Source organism: Bos mutus, chromosome 7, assembly GCF_027580195.1.
Source record: "Bos mutus isolate GX-2022 chromosome 7, NWIPB_WYAK_1.1, whole genome shotgun sequence".
Lineage (NCBI taxonomy): Eukaryota > Metazoa > Chordata > Mammalia > Artiodactyla > Bovidae > Bos > Bos mutus.
In genome coordinates, this window is record NC_091623.1 from 25,897,043 (window position 1) to 25,922,018 (window position 24,976).

Consider the following 24,976-nt stretch of genomic DNA (forward strand, 5'->3'; position numbering starts at 1 on the left):
GTGCGACCCCTTAGCCCACCAGGCTCCTCTGTCCACGGGATTCTCCAGGCAAGAATACCGGAGTGAGTTACCATTTCCTCCTCCAGGGGATGTTCCCAACCCAGAGGCCAAGCCCGGGTCTCTTGTGTCTCCTGCATTGGCAGGCAGGGTCTTTACCACTAGTGCCACCTGGGAGTACCCGTGTTCCTTTAAATAGAAAAAGGTGCTCAATGTCTTCTGAGAAAGTTCTGTTGGAATTGTTTATAGTCTCCAAAAGATGAGGATGGTAACTGGGCTGAAGGCACCTGGGAGGGATCTGCAGCAAACAGGACCATTTGGAAATCGTGCTGAAGCAAATCTTATCAACAAGATACCAGCTGATTCAGTTAGAGCTCGGAGAACGCTACCCATCAACATGGACTCAACCACAGTCGTTGGGCCGTTGCCTGCTGCCAGAACAGCTCCTTGGGATGGAGTTCCAGGGACCTTCTTTCCCTCTGACTTGAACCATATTGCAGTCAGTCACAGAAAACAGACCTCCCCAAACTGCAAAGCTGGCTCCCAACTGAGGAGCTCTGGTTTTAAGAGCGGTCAAACTTCCTCATAGTCTGTGGTTAACTCCCACCAGAAAACTGCAAAAACCTTTGAACGCTTGAAAGGTTACCACCCCCCATGGCGCCTACTGTAAAGGCCCCACCACAGTCATCCTCAAAGTGCCAGGGTCAGGGCTCATGCCCATGCTCTTCCATCTCGACTCTGTGGCACCGAGATGCCAGGCCCAAGCCTCTCCTTTATTGATGGGAAGACTGCACTCCAGGGAGGCCAGGGAACTTGTCCAAGGATAGTCCCAGAGCTGATCAGCAGAAGACAAGTCCAGTCTCCAGTCTGAACACAAAATGCAAGGTCTGTGCACATATATTAACATACCTGCACGAATACATCCAGTTCCTCTAGCAAAAACCAGGGAGTCAAAGAATGGAATGGATTATAGTGAAAACAGTTCTATGGCATTTGTTTACTATGACTTCATCTTTATTCTGCTCATCTACTGCCTGGACATAAACACACACAGTCTCACTTTTCCTTAACTTGTCAGGATCTTCAGTTCTTTCTTTTAACTAAAAATTATCAAAGATTATAACTGTACAATACTGAGAGGTATAGAACAAAATACAATTATTGGAGGACAATTGCTCTACAATACTCTGCCACAATATTTTTCTTAATGGCAAAGTAATACACATCTATTAAAATTGGGTAAAGAAGACAAAAATCAACTGTAATTATATGATAAGTGCCATTAACATTTCAGTGCTGCATGTATGTATAAATGTGTGTGTACAGACAATATTTATATAGAATAGTGTGTGTTGTGCTGTGCTGTGCTTAGTCACTCAGTTGTGCCCAACTCTTTGTGACCCCATGGTTGTGACGCCCCTGTAACCCACCAGGCTCCTCTGTCCATGGGCTTCTCCAGGCAAGAATACTGGAGTGGGTTGCCATGCTCTCCTCCAGGGGATCTTCCCAACCCAGAGATTGAACCCAGGTCTCCCATATTGCAGGTGGATTCTTTACCATCTGAGCTACCAGGGCAGCCCATAGAACAGTATACATACATGTAAAGAGAAAGAATATACATATGGAATGTATTTATGTGGATTGTATAATACATAGAATTTATATCTTGGGTTTTTTTTTTTTTTTCACTTAACATTTCTTTACTGAACAAAATCACTACTTTAGGGATTCATTTGTATTTCATCAGAACCCATTTTTTAAATTTTCTTACATTTTTACATTTGTTTCCAGTGTTCTGCTCTTGTAAATAGGAAGGAGGATAATATGACGTTTCAATAAAATGCAGGAAAACAGCACTGTGTAAGCAGCTCAATGTGGAGTGCCAAAGAAGGACTCTTGGCAGCTAGAGACCTGAACACTGGACCCCTATCGAGATACCAAGATGGGGAGGAGGAATATTCTTGGGCATGTGGAAATCTCTAAGGAAAACTGACCACCCACAAGTGTTCCTGAGCATAGTCCTGCATACAGATATGGCAACTCAGGAAAGAATACATAGGCTCATCCAAGACCAACACGTCGCTCACCTCCCTGTGTTGCATAACTCAGAGAGACAAACTGCTCTTGCAGAAGACTTCAGTCAAGAGCTCATTTATTTGGAAAGGACAATCAACAATCAATTCAATTAAGACATCTTCAGAGAATTCTTGAAAGATAATATACCCTTTTTCTTTTTACAATACTGTTTCAAGTATACAGCAAAGTGATTTGTTTTCGTTCTTTTTTTTCCAGACTATTTTCCATTATAGGTTGTTACAGATACTGAATATAGTTCCCTGTGCTGTACAGAAAATCCTTGCTCCTTGTCTATTTTATATATAATGGTGAGTATCTGTTAACCCCATATTCCTAATTTATCCCTCTCCCCTTATACACCTTTTTTCTAAATATTCTTAATAAACACCTATTGTTTACTCTCATCTGATTAAAGCCCCCTCTTTTTTTTTTTTTGACTCAGTGCAAAAACTTGTTCTCAGATAGTGATAGATGACCTATTTATACCATATTAAAATGAAAAATATATTGCTTCTAGCCTAAAAGGCTATGTTTAGGTTGCTCAGCTGAAACGTCTACTAGTTATAAAATATTTATAAAGTAATTTTCCCATGTGTTGCCCTTTCAACAAGTTTTCCATCATAGTGTTATGATAGTGTTTGGGTAGGAACTACTTTTATATTTTACTAGTTCAATCATTTTCCCAAGTAAACAGTAAGCTTTTCTTAATTGTTCCTTTCTCAACCTGATAATAATTTCATCCAAATTTTAGCAAATCTTTCAACACTTCTGTTTTGAGTGATCTTTTTCTAATTCAAATATCATTCTGATCTTCAAAGTACTACTTTAATTTTCATATTTGCCTTTTTAACTCTTTTCTTGTTTATAGCATTTCTAAGACTGGTCTCATTTTAGACTTTGGATTTTAAAGTAAAGTGAAAGTGTTAGTTGCTCAGTCATGTCTGACTCTTTGCGACCCCATGGACTGTAGTCCACCAGGCTCCTCCATCCATGGAATTTTCCAGGCAAGAATATTGGAGTGGGTTGCCATTCCCTTCTCCAAGGGATCTTCCCAACCCAGGGATCGAACTCCAGTTTCCTGCATGGCAGGGACATTCTTTACCATCTGAGCCACCAGGAATTTTAAATGTCTTTTCAAAGAGAAGATTCACAAAGATGCAACCTTGCAGAGCTCCAACGAATTGAGAAAATGGTTCTTTTCTGAAAGGCCATATATTCCAACCATAGACACCACTGACCTCTAAAAGAAATGTCAGGGAAATTCCTTTCTGAGCTTTTCACTGGGATTTTTCTCAGAAGGAAATTTTCTGAAGCAGTAGTTCTGAAAGTATGTTCTCTCATTTCCTTAGGATGATAATAATTGCTTCCCAATTGAAAATAAAATGAGATTACCTGGTTACATGACTTTTGGAAATACTAAAGTTAAACAAAGTTAAGCAGTTCCAGCTGCTAAGGTATAAACTGAAGAAGGAGCAAAGGGAAACTGTTTTTTAAACTTACTTGACCATTAACTCTCTTCTCAAGGAAAAATGATTAAATGTCTCAGTGGAGAATTTGAAGCCACTGATGCTTCCAGAGTAAATCGTCTCTGTCTCCATGTCCTGCCCCAGTTACCTACACAGCTTCTTACTGACTGTTGTCCAGATTCTGCTACCTATTCACGTCTGTATCCTCCATGGATTTCCATCAACAGGTATTCACCCTATGTATTGGAAAGCCTTTTCTATAGTGAAAGAAGGTAAATGTTTTATTTTCTAATTCCTGCAAAAGGACAGGTAGCTGCCCCTTGCATGTTCCATGATACTATTTATCTCCTCGTACATTTCCTCCAGGTGTCTTTCCCACGTGTACAGAAGATCCAACCAGTCCATCCTAAATGAGATCAATCCTGAGTGTTCATTGGAAGGACTGATATTGAAGCTGACACTCCAATACACTGGCCACCTGATGCAAAGAACTGACTCATTTGAAAAGACCCTGATGCTCAGTCGAGGGCAGGTGGAGAAGGGGATGACAGAGGATGAGATGGTTGGATGGCATCACCGACTCAATGAACATGAGTTTGGGTGGACTCCAGGAGTTGGTGATGGACAGGGAGGCCTGGTGTGCCACGACTGAGCGACTGAACTGAACTGACACTTATTTTGAGTTAACATCAGTGGAGTTTTTTTCCTACAGAATTTCATTGCCTCACACATCATTATTTTCAAATAATGACTTCTTCTAATAGGAACTATGGAAAAGTTAAATGAACAGCCAGCATCCTCCCACGGCAGAGGAGAAATCTATTCCACAGCAAGGCCTCTACTACCTCATATTTCTAATCCCTGCACCTCATATTTCTAATCCCTTTATCTCTGTCTCCTGAACCAGAATGCAGGTTTGCTGGCTTCCTGATTAGTGTGATCTAGAACCTCAACAGTAACAGCTGTCCTCCTTTCTCTGAATCAAGGGACCCTGGAATCTAAAATGAGAGGAAAGTACATCTCCTACGCAAACCATGCTTTTCTGATTTGCTTCCATTGTTCCTCCCTTGCCTTGCCCTGGATAGAAATACTGTGTCCAAGACAGCTTCACTTCCTGCAAGGTCCTAACCACCAGCCAGCATCAGATTCCACAGGACTCCAGGGTAACCGAGATTCCCCAAGACTAGAGACCTTCCCTGCAAAAGTCAGGAAAATCCTGGACAAACTGAGGTTGGTCACTCTGTTCTCAGATTAACCATGTCAACAGCAGTCTTTCCTGGTAAGGGCAGGGAGTCATGGTAGCAGAACCTCCTTTCGTAAGATTCTCACTTCAAAGTGCTTGCCTCTAGGGAACTGGTAACCAGCTGGAGCCAGGCCAAGACAATGACCCATAGAGAGTCTGGCTCCTCACTCCCTCTCTCCTCCCCTTCAACATCCCTAACTTCCCAATGAAGCCTCCTCTTACCATCACTACATCCTTCAATCCTTGATCACAGAATGCCCTGTCTTCATTTTTATTTCCTGTATCATACCTTATTGACATTGCATCCTAGTTAAGAGAGTCACCTAGAGACTTCATCCCCCTTGAGTCTGAACAGAACCGGCAGAATCAGATGCCCCCTGAGGACAACTGGCACATCCATCTCCTTGCAATGATGCCAATGCTCTTTCTACCTGGTTGATATCTGTAACCAGTTGGGTTCATAAACCTTCCTGGTCTGGTGCAGTCCTTCCAGAATTATCTGGTTGACTCAGAGCTTCCTTAATCCACCTTTCCGCATTTACACAAATAACTGCCCATATTCTTTCTTTCAAGAGTGCATACAGAATAGAGAAAACTGAAGGCACACATATGTCAGCTTCGCCCTCTTCATTTCTTTCTCCCTTACAATAGGCCTCTCGGGCTAGAAGCAGTCATAGGTTCACACTGCAAGAGCATGATTCCAAGAGGACAAGTCACGGTTCTTCAGTCAACGAGACAAAGAGTCTTAAAGGTCAATGAAAGTTGCCACATGGAAAATGGATCTGGGTTCACATTCCGAGGGCTGCTTCTCCTGTTCCCCATGGCGTGTGGGATCTTAGTTCCCCGACTGGAGATCAAACCTGCATTGGAAGGCAGATTCTTAGCCATTGGACCACCACGGAAGTCCTGAGGCAAGAAAGATGGGTTTATATGAAAAGAAGTGATATGCGGAAGCTCTTTCATGAAGACTTCAATCTACATTTTCACTCATTTATTAACACTTCAAGCCATGTTCAAATGGTCTGTAATTAAATTGCTCTGTGTTCTCACTTTAAGAGCTCTTTGGTTACTTGGAACACTTTCATTCCACAAAACTTGAAAGTCTAAAGTAGGAATTTTTTCCAAAGATGTTTGACTTAGCATTCTAAGGAGTCACCCGGGATCTCATTGTTTTTGTTGTCTGCTTTGCCTTTCACGGTTTTGTTTCATCCTAAGACCGGAGTCATTACCCCTGACAAAATGTGGTATTTGTCCCAAAGTAAATCGTGTGAAACCCTCAGGGCTTGCTTCTTGATCCTCCCTAGTGTCCAGCTCCTACATCTGCGCTCCGATCTGTTTCACAAGCATAGCTCAGTCACAAAACCCTGACTGCTCACTGTTTTCCAAAGACAGACAAGCAAAAATACTATTCTTTCCAAGCATTTAGTGAATCTAGTAACAGTTGAAGATTTGCAGTCAAAAGAGGGACCGCCTAAAGCCCTAAACGGTTCACTCCCTTTAAGCGATGTTGCCTCCTCCCTCTCCTACACACATCTCACAATTCTCTTCCCTCCGGGAGTAAACGTCTTCACTGGCTTCCTTCCCAGTGGCTCTTCCCTGCCTCTCTGAAGCCAGGGCACTAGTAGACAGGCCCCCCAGTGGAGAATAGAGGCATTTTTCTTTAATAAGTGCTTGGCTCTATCTTAAGACATACTCACCACACTCAGTCTGGGAGGGGACCTCTGCAGAGACCGAGGCCTGGGGAGAGGCAACGCCATCCCCAGCCCTCCCACCAGCTGTGGAAGCACTCCTGGCCCTTCCACTGTGGTGGTGTCCTGCCCAGATGGTAAAGAGCACTTTGCTGACAAAGATCCATCTAGTCAAAGCTATGGTTTTTCCAGTAGTCATGTACAGATGTGAGAGCTGGACCATAACAAAGGCTGGGCACCAAAGAACTGATGCTTTCGTACTGTGCTGCTAGACAAGACTCTTGAGAGTTCCTTGGATAGCGAGGAGATCCAACCTGTCCATCCTAAAGGAAATCAGTCCTGAATATTCATTGGAAGGAGTGATGCTGAAGCTGAAGCTCCAATACTTTGGCCTCCGGATGTGAAGAGCCGACTCATTTGAAAAGACCCTGATGCTGGGAAAGATTGAGGTCAGGAAGAGAAGGGGGCGTCAGAGTATGAGATGGTTGGATGGCATCACTGACTCAATGGACATGAGTTTGAGCAAACTCTGGGGGATGGTGAAGGACCAGGAAGCCTGGCATGTTGCAGTCCACAGGGTCGCAGTGTCGGACACAACTTAGTGACTGAACAACAATGACAACAAACTCCAAATTCACTATTTGGATGACTTTCTGCAGTCTCCATCACTTGGTCAGTGCCGTGGCTATACATTTTCAGTGCTATCAGGTAAATATCTTGTTCTCTTTCAATTTGCACACATTGAGAAACTGCATTATTAAACAGTTTTATTACTTAAATGTACAGTTGTATTTATTTCTAGAACACAGTAGGCAAGGAATTACCCACTGAAATTCCCAAAGATTTTGCTGAAGAAAATGTAAAACAAATAAGTAAATACATACTCTGTGTGTGTGTGTTCAGTTGTGGACTGTAACCCGCCAGGCTCCTCTGTCCATGGGATTGCCCAGGCAAGAATACTGGAGTGGGTTGCCATTTCCTTTCTCCAGAGGCTATTTCAGACCCAGGGATCAAACCAAATACATACTAGACCTTCATAAATAAATCCATTCCTCCAACTTTCTTCAAAGTAGTTGAAGACTTTCCTTATAACTATCTTCAATCTCCTTCTTCAATTTTATTTACACCATAAATCTTAGTATTGAGACTTGAGGTTTTTAAAGAGAGTTTACACGGACTTCCCTGGTGGTCCAGTGGTTAAGATGCTGTGCTCCTAATGCAGGGGCACAGGTTCAACCCCTGGTCAGGGAACTAAGATCTCCATGAGTCACAGCAAAACCAAAACAAAGAAACAAAAAAAAAGGAATTTACCAAAAAAAGGTTACCAAAAACTTCAATCCCATCCACCCCCCATAAGAGAGTCCATGCAACAAATTTGAATTGCATTTCTGAGTCCATGTGATTGGCCCACAGCAGTGAATGCTACTCTGCTCCTCAGCGTTGGCTAAAACCAAAGTGACTGGACCCTCTAAGGGACTTAGTGACAGCGAATGAAGAGTGCATGTGAACACCAGCTCTGTGGCTTTCAGCATGAACCAAGATGGAAAGAAGGGTCTCAATGACAACATAAAGCTGTCCAAATGTTGGGGAATGAGGATAAGAAATTACCCACTTGGGCCATTTCATAGCCTAAATTTCACTGTTTCTAACCAAGAGCAATTTACAGTTAGATGCATGATGAAGCCACTTCTTTAAAAAATAATTTAGTCATCAGCATAATTAAAATAAATGACAGAATAAAGCCATAATGAAATTTAGCCCAAAATTGCCTTTAGAGAGACTATAACAAGCAACTGGAGAGTCGCCTGATTCAGAAATAATGGTGTTTGTTTTATTAACTGGTACGTATTGTTCTGCCTGACCTATGTTTGACACAGTAATGAGAAAGGGAGTGGAGAGAGATAAATATGGACAGAGCACGGAACTCTGTCTCCATGACATCAAGTCAAGAACTGCCTCCTTCTCCATCTTTCGCCACCATCTGGAAGAGGCTTATGGAAGAACTAAGCCGATCTCAACTTCTGTACACAGCTCTGATGACTCTGATGACATTTCCTTGAGTGACATCTTGTCCCCTGCAGAGCCAATTTTGCCTCTCCATTACTTTCCAGTCCATAAGTGGCCCCATAGAATAAATCATCTGAAATCTACAAGTCATCACAGACAGGAGAGAGGTGAAGTCTACAGTGATAAGCACCAATGTCTCCGTGGAAAATTTTTAAAACTCACTGAAATAAATAAAAGTGCTTTTGTCTTACAAATATTATTTGTATGTAGTTTACCATTATAAACTGCATCCATTTTAGTATATAGTCAATAATATTATGACAACTTGATATGATGGCAGATGGAACTGGACTTACTGTGGTGCTTATCCCATAATGTATAAAAATATTAAATCAGTATATTGTATACCTAAAACTAATATAATAATGTCTGTCAAGTATAACTTGGTAAAAAAAAAATGCAACCATTTTAAGCATACAGTTCAATATAGTTTGATAGATGCTACCCACCAAGGAAATCAGCACAATCAAGACAGAAAATTTCTACCATTCCAGAAAGCTCCCTTGTGCCCTTCCCTGTAAATGCCCACTGGAAGTATTTTTTATTTTTTAAGTCAAAGAACATCTATTTGAACATTTTAAAGTTGAGGTAGTATAAAAAAGAATCTGTTCACTTGCCAGAAACAACATTCAGATCTTCAATTCTAACATAAAATCAGATAACACTTCTCTGAGTATAGTGGTAACACCAACTAGCTACTAATGAGAAGACATTGCCACAGAGCTCTCAAACCTGGCTAACATGAAGTTTAACATTCCAAAAAAATCTGAGTAGGAAAGAGGCGTTTTAATCTACTTGACATTTTCTGAAGATACATAGATCTCCTACCAAGGCTCCATGGTAGGTAGTTCACATGAGTGAGAGGGCTGAGGGAAGGAAGAAGCAAAAAGGAAAAGGAAAAAAAAGACTTCATTTGAAAAATATATCATTTATGCACTTTTGTTGTAGAAGTATATATGCATAAATATGGAAATTGAATTTAAAATATAAGAAATAACTACAGAGACTCCTCAATTCTTAAAAAAAATGTTAGACATCTCCTAGTGAATCCTCTTCAAGACATTTATTTTTGCTGTCAGATCAAATAATGCTGTCCTCCACCTTAAAAAATAAACATGGACTAAAGTCTGAAACAAATTATTGACTGATGGAAATTGAGTCTGAGACCTAGAGTGAAAAGTGCTTCCTCATCCTGAAGCTGAATATTCTGCTCTGAAAGTGCCTCCCTGTCGGCTTCTCTAGGGATCAATCGCGGATCAGACAGGAACCTTCTCTGCTGCTTTCTAAGAGACGTGGGAATTGAACAAGTCAGGAACTCAACCACAATTCCTCATCTCAAATCCCATACCCAGATCTGGCCGGTGGAAGCTGTGAAGGCATTCTGGAATTAGCAGGCATTTTTCAGCCTGCTCACTTCAAAGAAGCCTGCAGCCAGGAAATTTGTGATTTCTAGCATGATTTCTTAACAAAATGCAAAAGCTGGTGCACACCATTAGAAAAGGAAAGTAGGACTGAAATTTTATCTCCAAACTGACATCAGTAAGGAAATCGGGGGAGAAAACAATTTTACAACACAGGAACAGTTGTCTCAGTCTTTTTTCAAATATAAAAGCAATTCATATTAATACGAATACAGTAAACCAGAAAGAAGGGAAAAAATTATGCATAATCCTCCAAAAAGCTGTTAAAACTTGGATAAAATTCTTTTTGGAATTTGTCTTAACATAGTTGAAATCAAACTATATGTAACATTCTGTCTCAATTTTCCACTGAACATTGTAAATATACATTTTACGTATCATCAGTAATCATTTATAAACACTATTTTTAATGGTAGTCCTAATTCAGTTCTATAGAATAATACTCTTAGCATTTCTCTCATATTGGACAATTAAAACAAATACCAATTTTTAGTTATTTTAGCACCATGACGAACGTGTTTATAAGTTTTTTTCTATATTTTTGGATAGTTCCCCAGAATATATTTTAAGATGTACAAATTCTACATTTGGGTATAGAAATTTTATGTCTCCTGTTACACATTTTCAATTTGCCTTGCAAAAATATAATTTTTTTCAGGGCAGTTTAGCAATGTGTATCAAGATTCTCACAAATATTCCCACCCTTTGATCCATTATTTTCTTAGAGAACAGAGGTATATGAAATGATTTTATATAAAATTTTATCACTGTATTATCATTACTAAAAAGTTGGCCACAACCTAAATATGCAAAAATGAAGAAGCAGTTAAATAGAATTATGGTTAGCCAATTATTAAAATCCTATTTTTTAAAAAATATGTAATAACAGGTAAAATATCAAATATAACATACCATGAAGACTAAATGGAGAAGTCAGCATATAAAATTATACATATAATATGATCTTCAGTACACACACACACATACATGTATATGTTCATAGAAAAAAGGCTAAAAGCCCATCAAAGTGTACAATGATTATTTCAGATGATGAATAATAAGGATTATTATAATAACAATTTCAGAGAAGGTAACTGTATAAGAGTTCTGCTTGGCTACACCTCTGCTTTCCTCTACAATTGCACTCAGCATGCTTCATCTTTAATGCGTATGCCTGTGGACTTGCTGTACCTTGCCTTTTAGAATATCAGAGGACTTTTTTATGTTTTACTCATTGCTATATATCTAGAAAAGAACTTAGAAATCACCCAAGAAATGTTTGAACGCTTATGTGACTGACAGAGTAAATGAGGAATTGAACGATTGAATGAATTCAGCAGAAAGCTTGAAATGTCTAAAACACAAGGTGACTGGCAAGGGGCAGAAGAGACGCCATAAAGAAGGGCAGGGTGCAGGAAAGGATGAAGATCTATAGAGACTTCAAAGATAAGCAGCTTGGCAAGATAGAAAGAGCACAGACTTCAGTCAGCCACATTGCTGTATGACTTTCAGAAGGTTCCTCAACTTGTACCTATATAATGGGATACTACGCTCATTTAGTTGTTATGAGAATTAACTGAACTATAAACAGAGAAATTCACATAAACCATACCCTGCACGTGGTAGGCATTCAGTAAATGTTTTCTCATTCCCTAAGGTTCCAGTTTGGACTATTTATTTTTATGCCTATGAAAAGCTGACCACAAATTTCTAGGGGGAAAAAAGTACACTGGACAAAACTATTTTCACTTTAACTTTTAAAAAGATAGCCAAACTATTTGCCCAAGAAGAAGGGCAAAGGGAAGATGCCCAAATGCACACAAGGTTAGGCATCCTAGCCATAAGAGGATGTGACTGTGCAGGACACGCTCAGGGAATGGGCCCCAGAGGTAAGCTTTGCACACAACAGAACCTCATATATCTTAATGGTGAGACATAAAGGTATTCCCAGAACAAGGAAAAACTTCCCTCGTGAATTTCATTACCCTCTCTACTGACGAAACCAACACATACAATATTAAATTCTGTCCTAGAGCCATTTGGCTAAATATGTAGACATCTAGGGCCAAAAATACATTCATTGATTTGGGGATTAGAATCTATTTATACGCTTTTCAAACAGATATTTCTGTTCACCTTGAAGCTCTGATGCTGGCGTGAGGCTGGAAGGTTGGGGACACTGGTCTCACCACACGACAAAAACAGGCTCCTGGAGGTCATTGGAGCAGCAGGCCCTGAGCCTGGAGAGCCAACGCCCTCGGGATGTGGAACTCAGGTTTTTGAAAACAGGCTGCTGAATGCAGGAGGCGCACGCACCTGGCAGAGCAAGAAGCGTCCTTTCAGCAAAAGAGATTTTTACAGAGAAATGAGGGAAATAAGTCATGCGACTAGAGCAGCGAGAATAAATATTCTGTGTCCAATCTCCCAGAGATTCTGTACACCGATTTAACAATGAGAACGAGGCTTTGCTTGCCTCCACAGAAACTCACGGTCCCTGGATCTGGTAGCAACACAGTAAGTTGCCACTCCGGTTGTTATTGTTTTTGAATGATAAGTTTACCTACCCTTTGTCATTAACAGCCACAGTAGTTTTTTTTAAGTCAATGTGTTTTGTTTGTCCTGGACCCTGTTTGCACATGTGAAAACATGTGGCAGACTCTATACAAAGATGAATTCACATCTCCAGAGTGTATTTTTCCCTTGGCATTTTATTCCACTGCAAATTACCAAAGTTGATATATTTTAAAGCACTGCAGTTCTTAATTTGGTGAGTCAATTGACTTGGCTGGCATTAGCCAAAGACAGGTAAAGGTTGTGGGGGTTGGAGGCAGGAAACACAGCGGAGGGAGGTGGGAATTCACCTTAGAGCTGGACTGCAATTAGGTATCTGGGGAGAAGCTGTTTGTTCAGAGGTGGAGGAGACAGAAGTGGTAACAGGGAACCAGAGAAGGGACAAAGAGAGCCTCGCTAAGAGGTGGGAGGATATTTATCAAGGTATAAACACCAGATAAGCTTGACTGGAAATTGCCTGTTGGCACCTGAGGGGAGACTTCTGGTAAGGTGTGGTTCAGGCTTGGAGGAGGTGCAGATGGTAATTAGGACTCCGGGAAGTTGTTTTGAAAGGAGAAAGCTCCTCCAGCATCACTGCAGAGGAGGAAAATCCACATAGACACAGAATCTAAGATGCTGATGGATGGATAGCAGACTGGCAGGCAGGTAGACAGTTGATAGTTTACAGGAATATAGTAGCAATTTTAGAAATATCGAGGAGACTCCCCAGCCACAAGTAGGCTCCTTGTAGGTTTCACAGGAATGGACGCCACCTTTAGAAATTACATTCTTTGAGTTGTTCAGTGTGTGGTCCTTGGGCTTCTAATCAAAACAAGCTTCTTTGAAACCTGTGAGGGTGCAAACTCCTCCCAGGAGTCTACAATTTAAGAGGCTCTCCAGGCAACCTTTATACATACTGATGTGTGCAATACCTGGACTTAGGCATTGTCCCTTGTTGGATGTAAAGGCCATGCTGAATTGATTAGACACTTTCTAAGAGAGAAACTGGCTGAAAGTCAGGCAGGAAGAGGGCAGGACAAGAAATGTTCAGTGATGGAGAGAGAGAGACCTTTCCTCTCTCCAAGTGTCAATAGGGACCTAGACAGTAAGAGCCCCTGGAGGTGTCTGTGGGGCTATGGAGGGGCAGGGGGTGGTGGGGGGAGGCAAGAGAGGAGTCAGACTCTGTAGTTGCCACTCAGACCTTAGGGACCTCCAGTCTGTGCATTTTGCAAAGTTCAGGTGAGATGCCAGCTCCTCTACAACTCACACCACATTCATCCGCTGTCACCTGTATTTCTGAACTCCTTGGCAGAATTTTGTCCACATGTGTTCATGGACTTCGTTTATTCATTTATTTAACATACATTTATTGAGCACTTCGGAGAAGGCAATGGCACCCCACTCTAGTACTCTTGCCTGGAAAAATCCCATGGACGGAGGAACCTGGTAGGCTGCAGTCCATGAGGTCGCTAAGAGTCGGACACGACTGAGCGACTTCACTTTCACTATTGAGCACTTACCATGGGCTAGATACTATTCTAGACACCGTGGCAGAGGAGCAAACAAAGAGATAAAATTTTCTGCCCCCAAGAGCTAAGAATCTAGCATAGGAAACAATTAGTAAGCAAAGAAAGTGCAAATTAGATAGATACATGCTAAAGAGGAAAATATAGCAGAAAACGGGAAGTGTGTATATGAGGAAACAATAAGTTTTAGAGAGTCAGGGAAGGTCTCTTTGGAAAAGTGATATTTGAATTAAGACCAGCAAAGAATCAAGGGAGTGAGCAGAGGTCCTCAGGTCCACAGAGATCTCTCCAGAAAGGAGGGCCTGAGGGCAGTTAGGACAACAGGCGAGAGGTGACCTAAAAGGAAAAGGAAATCAGGAGGACATTTCCAATGACTACCGGCTGCTGTGGCCCCGTGCTGGTTGAGTCCAGTTCAGCAGAGGACACAGCACTCTGCAGACACTCTGAGTTGGGACGGCCAGTGGCCCACAGTCACTTGTGGGTGAGTCAGAAATAGGCATATTTTTCTCAAGACCTTTCCTTGATTTTCACTTGTGAGACAGTTGGACGTTTCTTGACATCTGCCTGAAAATTCGTAAGGCAAGAGATTGAAAATTTTGCTATGCCTAACAAACATGAAAATCTACATCGGTATTCTGTGAATTTTGGGGGACTCCAAAATCACTGCAGACGGTGATTGCAGCCATGAAATTAAAAGACACTTACTCCTTGGAAGGAAAGTTATGACCAACCTAGATAGCATATTAAAAAGTAGAGACATTACTTTGTCAACAAAGGTCCGTCTAGTCAAGGCTATAGTTTTTCCAGTAGTCATGGATGGATGTGAGAGTTGGACTATAAAGAAAGCTGAGCACCGAAGAATTGATGCTTTTGAACTGTGGTGTTGGAGAAGACTCTTGAGAGTCCCTTGAACTGCAAGTAGATCCAACCAGTCCATCCTAAAGGAGATCAGTCCTGAGTGTTCACTGGAAGGACTGATGTTGAAGCTGAAACTCCAATACTTTGGCCATTTGATGCGAAGAGCTGACTCATTGGAAAAGACCCTGATGTTGGTAAAGATTGAAGGCAGGAGGAGAAGGGGACGACAGAGGATGAGATGGTTGGATGGCAACACCGACTCAATAGACATGAGTTTCAGTAAGCTCTGGGAGTTGGTGATGGACAGGGAGGCCTGGCATGCTGCAGTTCATGGGGCTGCAAAGAGTCAGACACGACTGAGCGACTGAACTGAACTGAATTGCATGAATGGCGCCTCCTAGGGTTGTGAAGTACACAATAGCACACAGCAGTTCTGTCTTCACTGACCACATCTCAAGATTATTCCTTTATGCCTACATTTAAAGTAATAATCAGAGCTTCCCTGGTGGCTCAAGTGGTAAAGAGGCCACCTGCCAATGCAGGGGACATGGGTTCAATCACTGATCCGGGAAGATGCCACATGCCCTGGAGCCACTAAGCCCATGGGTCACAATTACTGAGTCCACGTGCTGCGATGACTGAAGGCCATGCCCCCAGAGCCCATGATCTGCAAGGGAAGCCACTGCAATGAGAAGCCCATGAACCTCAATGAGAGAGTAGCCCCAGCTCGCTGCAGCTAGAGAAAAGCCCACACAGCAATGAAGGCCCAGGATAGCCAAAAATAAATGAGTAAATAAAATTATATTTAAAAATTTGTCTTCTATCTGCTTCCCTGATAGCTCAGTTGCTAAAGAATCCGCCTGCAATACAGGAGACCCCAGTTTGATTCCTGGGTTGGGAAGATTCCCTGGAGAAGTGATAGGCTACCCACTACAGTATTCTTGAGCTTCCCTGGTGGCTCAGACAGTAATGACTCTGCCTGCAATGTGGGAGACTTGGGTTCAATCCCTGGGTTGGGAAGATCCCCTGGAGAAGGGAAAGGCTACCCACTCCAGTATTCTGGCCTGGAGAATTCCATGGACTGTATATTCCATGGGGTTGCAAAGAGTCGGAAACGAATGAAAGACTTTCACTTATGCATATTAAAAAATAATACCAGAACATAATGTCATTTTTAAGTTTTTAAGGTGGAAATTGAACATCATTGGTTTCTTTACTTTAGGCTATATTCTTGGTAGCCCTAGATAAGGAGGCATTTTTGAAGATCATTGACTTCTGAGAAGGATTTTCCTACACATTTGCGCAGGCAGGAATTCAATGGTACATGTATTTTACTTGCACTTTTCTATTAAAAGACAAGCAGCCATTTACAGAACAGACAAGTTAGACTCTCATTTCATTTGGGGCCCATTTTTCTAGCAAATCCTATGGATTTGCTGAATTTAAAGAGAGAAAGAGTTGTAAGAAGTTGTTTAACAAGGTCAAATCCAGTCTTCCTCTCACACAGTCTCTCATTTCTTGGATAATTGGCACCTTGAGAAATAATCACTAATAATAGCTGCCTTTTAGTGGAGCCCCAGCCTGGCACTCAGCTGAGTACTTGAAGTGTATCATTGCACTGAATCCTCTCAACCACCTTATGAAAGCAATATTACTAGCTCCCCTTACAGATGAGAAAACTAAGGCCTGAAGAGGGGAGGTAATTTTGCCCAAAGTAAATTGCCAGTAGACTGAGAAGTCAGGGCTCTAACCTTTAACACGATACCACCTGCTGTCACTGGTGTGTCAGTCTCACTTGGCACCCTCTAAAAATGATGATGAGCGGCGTCGCCAGCACTTTAGATTGCTTGCAGACCATGAAATGGTATCTCTAAGCTTTAAGGACTTAGTGAGGGTACACCAGTGAAGCCAAAATCACGCGTGTTTTTCTCTATGGGATCAAAATTTGTCACTTCGTATTCTGAACGTCATGCACGCCCACAGAGCAAGGCAAACCAGCACCATCGAGTGAAAAGTGACTCAGCCAGTAACATCACTTCTGCTTATGAGGGCCAAGTGGTGTTAGCAAAATATGCAAATTCTAATTTTAAAAGTCAGGAAAGTATCTCAGAGCTAAAACAATCCACATCTTTTTGAAACAAGCCAAACAACCAAACAAAGCCTGTCTACCCCACCCACCTGTCACTGAAGCATTCTTTGTAATGCTCTACCTAGCATCCTGGAGGAGTTCTGTTCAGTTCAGTTCAGTCACTCAGTCATGACCGACTCTTTGCAACCCCATGGACTGCAGCATGCCGGGCTTCCCTGTCCATCACCAACTCCCAGAGCTTACCCAAACTCATGTCCATCAAGTCCGTGACACAATCCAACCATCTCATCCTCTACTGACCCCTTCTCCTCCTGCCCTCAATCTTTCCCAGCATCAGGGTCTTTTCCAATGAGTCAGTTCTTTCCATTAGGTGGCCAAAGTATTGGAGTTTCAGCTTCAGCATCAGTCCTTCCAAAGACTATTCAGGACTGATGTCCTTTAGGATGGACTGGTTGGATCCCCTTGCAGTCCAAGGGACTCTCAAGGGTCTTCTCCAACACCACAGTTCAAAAGCATCAATTCTTTGGTGCTCAGCTTCCATTAGAGTCCAACTTTCACATCTATACATGGCTAGTGGAAAACCCATAGCTTTGACTAGATGGACCTTTGTTGGCAAAGTAATGTCTCTGCTTTTTAATATGCTGTCTTGTGTGGTCATAGCTTTTCTTCCAAGGAGCAAGCGTCTTTTAATTTCATGGTTGCAGTCACCATCTGCAATGATTTTGGAGCCCAAGAAGAGTTAACTGCCTTAACATACTTGGGGAAGAAGATTTGGGAGTACGGCAGCATCTCATTTCTTTGTTTAATCTGATGGAAACTGGTCTCTTCTCAAACTTTGAAGGGGAAATAAGCAGAAGGGTGTGAAATATTGGTCTAAAATAAACCACTTCCCACCCATTGAGACAAAGAGGTGGGAAGGACCTAGAGATTTTTACTACAATGAGCATTAAGGAAAACACTTGAAGCCCCTAAACCTAGGACCTAAAGTGTGAGGACCCCCAACCCCATCGACATCACAGTTCCTTCCTGCAGTCACAATGCCGCTGGGCCACCCCAGGAAGATGCCCCAGAAACATGAAGACTTTGGTCAGGATGCAATCAAGTTTCCTTAGTACTTTGGCTTTCAGAGAGAGAAAATAAAAACCTCTGTTCCCTTTCCAAAAAAATAAAGTCAGGAAATCAAGCGTCATGAGTTCAGGTATTTATCTCGTGGATTACTCAAGGACTCTACATGTCTCATTCTTGACTGCTGCTGCTAAGCTGCTAAGTCGCTTCAGTTGTGTCCGACTCTATGCGACCCCATAGATGGCAGCCCACCAGGCTCCCCTGTCCCTGGGATTTTCCAGGCAAGAACACTGGAGTGGGTTGCCATTTCCTTCTCCACTCATTCTTGACTAGCTTACTTATATTTCTGTTTACATACAAACAAGGTAATAAATCCCGAAGTAGGTATTCAGAAGGCTTCAGCACAATGGGGTGAGGAATCATTGCCTATTATCAGTCTGACCTAGATGAGCGCCTCTTAGGAGTTTCCTGACTGTCCAATGGCAGTATCCGAGGTGATAAGCTGTTCTGTAGGTGTGATACGGACCTGGGGGAGAACTGGGGAGGAGAGGAAGGAGGGAAAGACGTGTGAAACAAATGAGAAGCCTCCCCTTAAATTTCACTGTATGTTCAGAAACTGCCCTCAATTAAAAAATAAACAATTGCCACCACTGCAAAAACTTCATTTGCGGTAGTTCCTGATCTGATTCAGCATTCTGGTTGCCTAGAGACAGATATAAACAAAAGTGCCTCCCCGACTGCCGCTGCCAAGGAACAGCCAGAAGAACCTGATGGCCCCCTTCCTGGCTCAGCCAGTGAGCAAGAAAAGAAAGCAAGTACTCTTAGATATTCATATTAAAAATAAGATATTTTGTTCAGCTTCTTTAAAGCTTAATGTTGCTTAGAGAGATCTCAGGAGTCCAGGAAGAGTTGCTTTCCTTTTCACTCTCTCACCTTTCCTGTTTGTTCTGCTTTGAAAAAATGACTGAGGCCAGCACAAGCTGCAAAAAAAATGATCTCGATTTCTCGGTTCATTCATTGGACTGACTTTTAATATGGGGAGCTAGAAATTTGATCATTATTTATTTTTGTGAAGATTTAAAAGGAACACAAAGTGTGGATGTTCTAACAAAAAAGAAAATAACTAAATAAAATTTTTATTGTTACATACTTGTCATATCTTCCCCATTAATTTTTTAAAAAACACTCAAATAAGCAGTGTTTTCAGACTTTGCTTTATAATTCTGACTAGCGGATACAGCCTCTTGTGATGGGAAGAGGACTGGAAAGCTAGCACAATGTCAAGCAATGACTTTTGGTATCTATATATCTGGCGTACCACATATTGGCTGCATGACTCAGACAATTACTTAAAAACTCTCTGCCTCCTCTTATGTGAAATGGGCTGATTAGGCCTATCCTAAGATGTGGAGCTTGAATGAGCCTCTAAGGCAAAGGCAGGTAGGAAGGACTCAGCTTGACCATTATCATCACCTACATGATGTTGAGTAAGTTCCTTGCTTCTCTGATCCTCAGATTTCTCACCTATAAAAATAATCATCTTAAATTCTTTCTCTAATAAAGAAGGATTTCAGTTACTTAAGGTAACTATTGTTATCCATAAGTTAATGATTCTCACTTTACAGAGCTGTTTCAAGAATGAAATTACATCATATCTGTGAACATATTTTATAGTCCATTCAGTTGTAAAGCATTATTACTAAACAAATGAAAACTAATACTTCTAAATATCCTGTGATAATCACAGTTGTTTATGAGGCAATTTTGATATAATTATGCTTAGTTTGTAGGAATAGCTGACTCCTATATTCAATTCAATCCAGTGGGATAGCTGACTCCTATATTCAACTAGCAAAAATATAAAAACTTAAATACCTAAAAAAGTGCACAAAGAGTAAATAGGTTATGCCCCAATGTTAACAGCTTTTGCTCTAGGATTGTTTTTCCTGTATCTTTTACTTTTTCTATATTTTTCCAAATTTCCCTAAATTGTGAGGTTTAACATTTATTACTCTAAAAGTATGTGACTTGTAGGTATGCTTTTAAGAGAATGCTGTTTACTGTCTTCCAAAGCAAAACTTAAAAATGAGCAAAATAAAACTGATTAAAAAAATAAATAGATAAAACAGATATATATCCAATTGCTTTACTTCAAAAGAAGAAAGGAAGACAATAGTCCAATTCGTCATCGTCCTTGGACACAATATACATCGCGCTCTTTCTTTCCACAAGTACTCACAAAAGACTAGGAGGTGCCGAACATACGAGGCCAGGGACCAGCCCACAGACAAGCTCCCCCAGGCTGGGTTGCAGCCGTGGAGAGGTGAGAAGGAAAGAGCTGGCGGTAAGTAGGTGAGGAGCCCATGGCACAGCACTGTTCCAGCCAGAATCCAGAGTGAAAACACAAACCAGGGCAGAAGACCAGTCCCATTCTCTAAGGAGCTGGGATGGTTCCCATACCACAGACATCTGTGTGCTCAGGGTATTAGTATAATAAGTCCATTCTCTGGCGAAGACCTGGCTTTGGAGCACCAGACTCATGGCAAACTCCACTCAACATTGGGCAGAGAGGGCCTGAAGCACAGTTAAATGGCTCACTGGCTCCATCCGCACAGCCTCAAGCTTTTTCTGGTTCCTTCCACTGAGTGGGCTGGCCAGGAGAGCCTGTTGTCAGGCGTTCTGTATTAGCCTCCTTGAAAACAAATATACCTTTCTTTTTTTTTTTAAGTTTTGTTGGAGGAGAGAGGTTTTCAAATACGTTTCTTTAGCCCTAAATTAAGAAGTAAGATGTGGTCATTCTTAAGGCATTTGCAAAAGGAATGATTTCTGTCATGGGTTTTAACATACTCTACTCACCATTCCAGTCATTAATAACATAAACCAAGAAAAAATACCCTAGGAACATATTTTATTTAAGTTTTTAACTGGAATACAACTCATACTCTCCAGATTGAATCCAGCTCAGTGACAGGCTATTAAAATGACGGTAAATTTTTTCTTTTAATTTTAAAAAATAAAAGAACATTAATATTTAAAACATTTTCAATATAAGCAAAATAGTAAGTACATTTGGTAACCTCTTTCCTCCTAGAAATGCTACAAAATTAAATGAATTTTCATGCAAGTAGAAGTTTCTAGTATCATTTTATTGAATTAGTGGTGTCCATACAGCCAATTATGTTTAACATTAGAAATTATGTACAAATCTGTGCTCTATACTTTTATTTCTCATTGACTATAAGACTCTGACAGATTTCTTAGAAAACAAAATTATCTGAATAGGCAAGTTTTCTAGATTTTGGCTTTGTCTTTTAAAATTAGCTGATTCCCATTGGAATTTACCAGGTCAGGAATAATTCACTCTGTGAAGACATCTTTAGTAACCCAGCCAATAATCGTTTGCTATTTCATTAAAATACCATCTAAGAACAATCTATGGTTTTGACTTTTCCAGAAAGTTTTTCTTGACTATGGTACCAAATATATGAAATGCAACTGTCCAGAATTTTTCCCAGAACTTGATTTGGGTTTTAGCCTCTAGCGGTACAAATGGGGCATGTGCAAGATTAACTGAGCTAATGATCTGTGGCCTATAGCATTGATTTTGTTTTAAATTAAGACATCATAAGATGGATAAGATTTCCCTGTAAAGTAGCTAACAATACATTTTAAACCCATGACCTTTGTTTCAGGTAAGATTTTCTCCGGCCATAATGTCAACCAAGAATTCTACAGATCTAGTTGAATATGTTGACAAGTAAGTCTGAATTACAACAGTTTTAACTATGGGTGATGATTACATTAGAAATTAAAGGGCCTGAATGAGATCTTTGAGTTTATCTAAACTAGTTCTCTTCTTTCAGAAGGACCACATTAAACCATGTCAGGAAAGCAAACATCCCTTATTCCTCTCTGATTGCCAAAACGTGCCAATTTTACTGCTTCCTCTTTAAATAGCCCCTACAGTTTCATATAGATTTATAAATAAAATAACACAACATAGGCAATGAAAGACATATGACAAGATAAGATATACTTAACCGTGACTTTCAAAATAAATCAAATGAATATGTTAACATTTCAAGATAAAAACTCAGGAAATGTTGAAATATATTAAATCAATCATCAGAACGTTTTGTTTCTGCTGTGTACAGTACCACACCTGAATCTTATCCAGGGAAGGTCTACAGAGAGCAGCAACTCCGGGGACTTGGAAATATGCAATTAATACATGCACATTGTCCAAACAATCTTAGTTTGGACAAGTCAGGATCACAGGACAATGCATATTAGTTTGAGTTTCCATTTGAGTGTGTCACAGAGGCATGTGATCTGATGTCCCCATTAAAGTTCTCAGGACACTTGGGATTTAGCATCAGGCCTTCCAATAATTTTCTGCATGACCTCATGCTTAGTCCCCTGTGTCTCTGGGCTTGTTCTCTCATTTGCCAAATAAAGAGGTTGAACTAGAAACTCTAAGACCCACTCACTGTACCCTTAAGATAATTCTGATCCTAAAATATACATCATGACCACAGGGGGGAAGAAATGATCAAACAAATTAAATGATTCCAAACGAAAAGTAAAAATACTGGATTTTCTTTTTAAAACTACTTTTAACCATGAAGCCAATAAAACCTTAAAAATCACTAATATTACAGTGGCTTCCCAGGTGCCACAGTAGTAAAGAACCCACCTGCCAATGCAGGAGATGCAAGAGACATGGGTTCGATCCTTGGATAGGGAAGATCCCCTGGAGGAGGAAATGGCAACCCACTCCAGTATCCTTGCCTGGAAAATTCCATGGACAGAGGAGCCTGGTAGGCTACAGTCCATGGGGCTGCAAAGAGTTGGACGTGACTGAGCATGCATGCATGCCACAAATATTCCAGAATGTTCACCATTAAGAATTTCCCTGTTTCTTAGTCAATTTAACGTATTCCAAGTAGATTAAGCACAGTTTTTAGCCCTTCTTTTCATGCTACCCCTAATTCATATTTGTTTATGGGATGATGAGGATATAATTTAGAGAAAATTAAACCAAACAAGAGGAAAGGGTGTTTTTTTTTTAATGTTTAAAAATAAGACACATGGATAGATGGCATTTTTTCTTCGTTAAGGACAATGAAGGTGGCATGCACAAAATAATGATCATATTGGCTGTATTAGCTAACCTTGCCAAGGAGAACACAGAGACCTATTCCCATCTGACTCTCCACATGACAAATAGAGAATAGAAATCATTCTTCTGTCAAATTCCAATGTGAAGCCAAGTGCATTTCGTTAGCTCGGGCTGGTGACTTACATCATAGAAGATGAGAGAAAATCCCTGGAAGATGGCAACAAACTTAAAAAGAAATCCAAAGAAATTTTTGCCATTTCCTGGATTCCAGAGAAAGCAAAATTGAAACAAAGGGGAAGATGGATTCAATGATTCAAAGCCAAAGCATGATGACCTCAGGATTCATTTCTACCTTGATCTCCCCCACATCCCTTCTCTTGCTGTCTAAGTCATATATGAAGAGCCTTCTATCTACCACCTGAGATGGCTGGTCTTCTTTCAGTCTCTCTCCTCTAACCTCCCAGAGAAGACTGCAAACTCCCTAAAGGCAGGGACCCTCAACAGCCTATCATGATGCATTGAATTTCAATTCCTACAGAGCTATAGTTGACAAAAGTAATGGAGAATGATGATGGAGCAATTGAATCTTTAGGGCTCTGCTTAGAGCAGCAGATTTCTGATTAACTGGAAAAGCAAAATGGCATTTGGGCATTTCAATCATCAGTTGGATGTTTTAAATAGACATAACGAATCCAACAAAATAAACATAAACACAACTTTTAAAATAACTTCCTCCTTCAAGTGATAGTATGCATTGAGTGGTAACAAATGTATTGATATGGAAGCAGAGTATTCACACAAGTACAAAACTCATTAAACAGTCTGAATATATATTACATATTCTCAGAGGCTCTGCCTTATAAATCTATGTGGGCATATTTATAGGTAATACTAAAAACAAATAATAAAAACAACTGAAAAGAGTAAAAAAAAAAAATCCAGCAGCAAGAGGGATAAATACCTATTCTATGAACAGAGTTTGGCTACAGATAAGCACATTAAAAAGGCAGACAGCCCTAGCGTGTACACGGCTCTTCTCAGCCTCAGGCAGTTGGAGCAACACCCACACACTATTAGTGCTTGCTAAATGTTAGGTCGTATTAATAATCCATGTAGCAGGGGGAGGCGGAATGCTTGCAATCATTTCTAGGACAAGTATGGTGACATTCTATTAAAGGCAGTAAATAATTCTGATTTCCCCATGTGTTTATAGATTTGCAACGAACAGACATCCACTGATTTCATGATAGTGCAGTCAGCGCTCATTTAAGTTTAATTAAGCAGAGAAGCACCAACACCTTTTTCCTTTTTCTTCTGCTGGTAGAAGGAGCACTGCATGGTGGCTAGGCACCAACTCTTGAATCTGCCAGTAATCAGCTATGTGACCTTAAGAAAATGAAAATGTCTTTTCTCCAGGCAGTCTCTGCCTCCTCCATAAAATGGGGTGGGGTTTTAAGTGCCTGAGTCCCAAGGGCTGTCTCAGTTCTAGGTAAGATTCAGAATTCATTTCTAGAATGCAGATTAGAGTTACCACTATTTGCTGTTTCTCAACTCTGCCCACAAGTTACACTCCTAAGCACTCTTTTATGTAATGAAGTAAGTGGTTAAGATTTAAGAGCATACATTATTCCCCCACAGGATTTCATTTGGAGTGGAAAACAAATTCTGCTCATAAATTACTTTTTCATTTTCTTCAATTGAATCTCCTGAAAAAAACAAATGGGTATCTCGCCACAAAATCAAATTACTCTTAAGGTCTCTTCTATCCCTTAGGTTCCTGGTCTTCAAAAACTGGTTATAGCCATTTA

The 24,976-nt window shown here is 40.8% G+C and overlaps 1 protein-coding gene, 1 non-coding gene and 1 pseudogene across 2 annotated transcripts in view; 2 read left to right on the plus strand and 1 right to left on the minus strand.

The window, feature by feature from the left end:
* Positions 1–206: 206 nt before the first annotated feature.
* Positions 207–728, minus strand: LOC102269561 (mitochondrial import inner membrane translocase subunit Tim17-A pseudogene; annotated as a pseudogene).
* Positions 729–7,649: 6,921 nt separating this feature from the next.
* TRNAR-CCU (transfer RNA arginine (anticodon CCU)) lies at positions 7,650–7,721 on the plus strand. The gene has a single exon. It is a non-coding gene; the product is annotated as a tRNA-Arg (tRNA).
* Positions 7,722–18,727: 11,006 nt separating this feature from the next.
* Positions 18,728–24,976, plus strand: part of FAM81B (family with sequence similarity 81 member B) — a 56,881-nt gene continuing 50,632 nt past the window's right edge. Inside the window, exons 1-2 of the mRNA XM_005899306.2 lie at positions 18,728–18,857; positions 21,739–21,803. Coding sequence (XP_005899368.2) covers positions 21,760–21,803 — 44 coding nt within the window. The 5' untranslated portion in view covers positions 18,728–18,857; positions 21,739–21,759. The remainder of the gene's footprint in view (positions 18,858–21,738; positions 21,804–24,976) is intronic.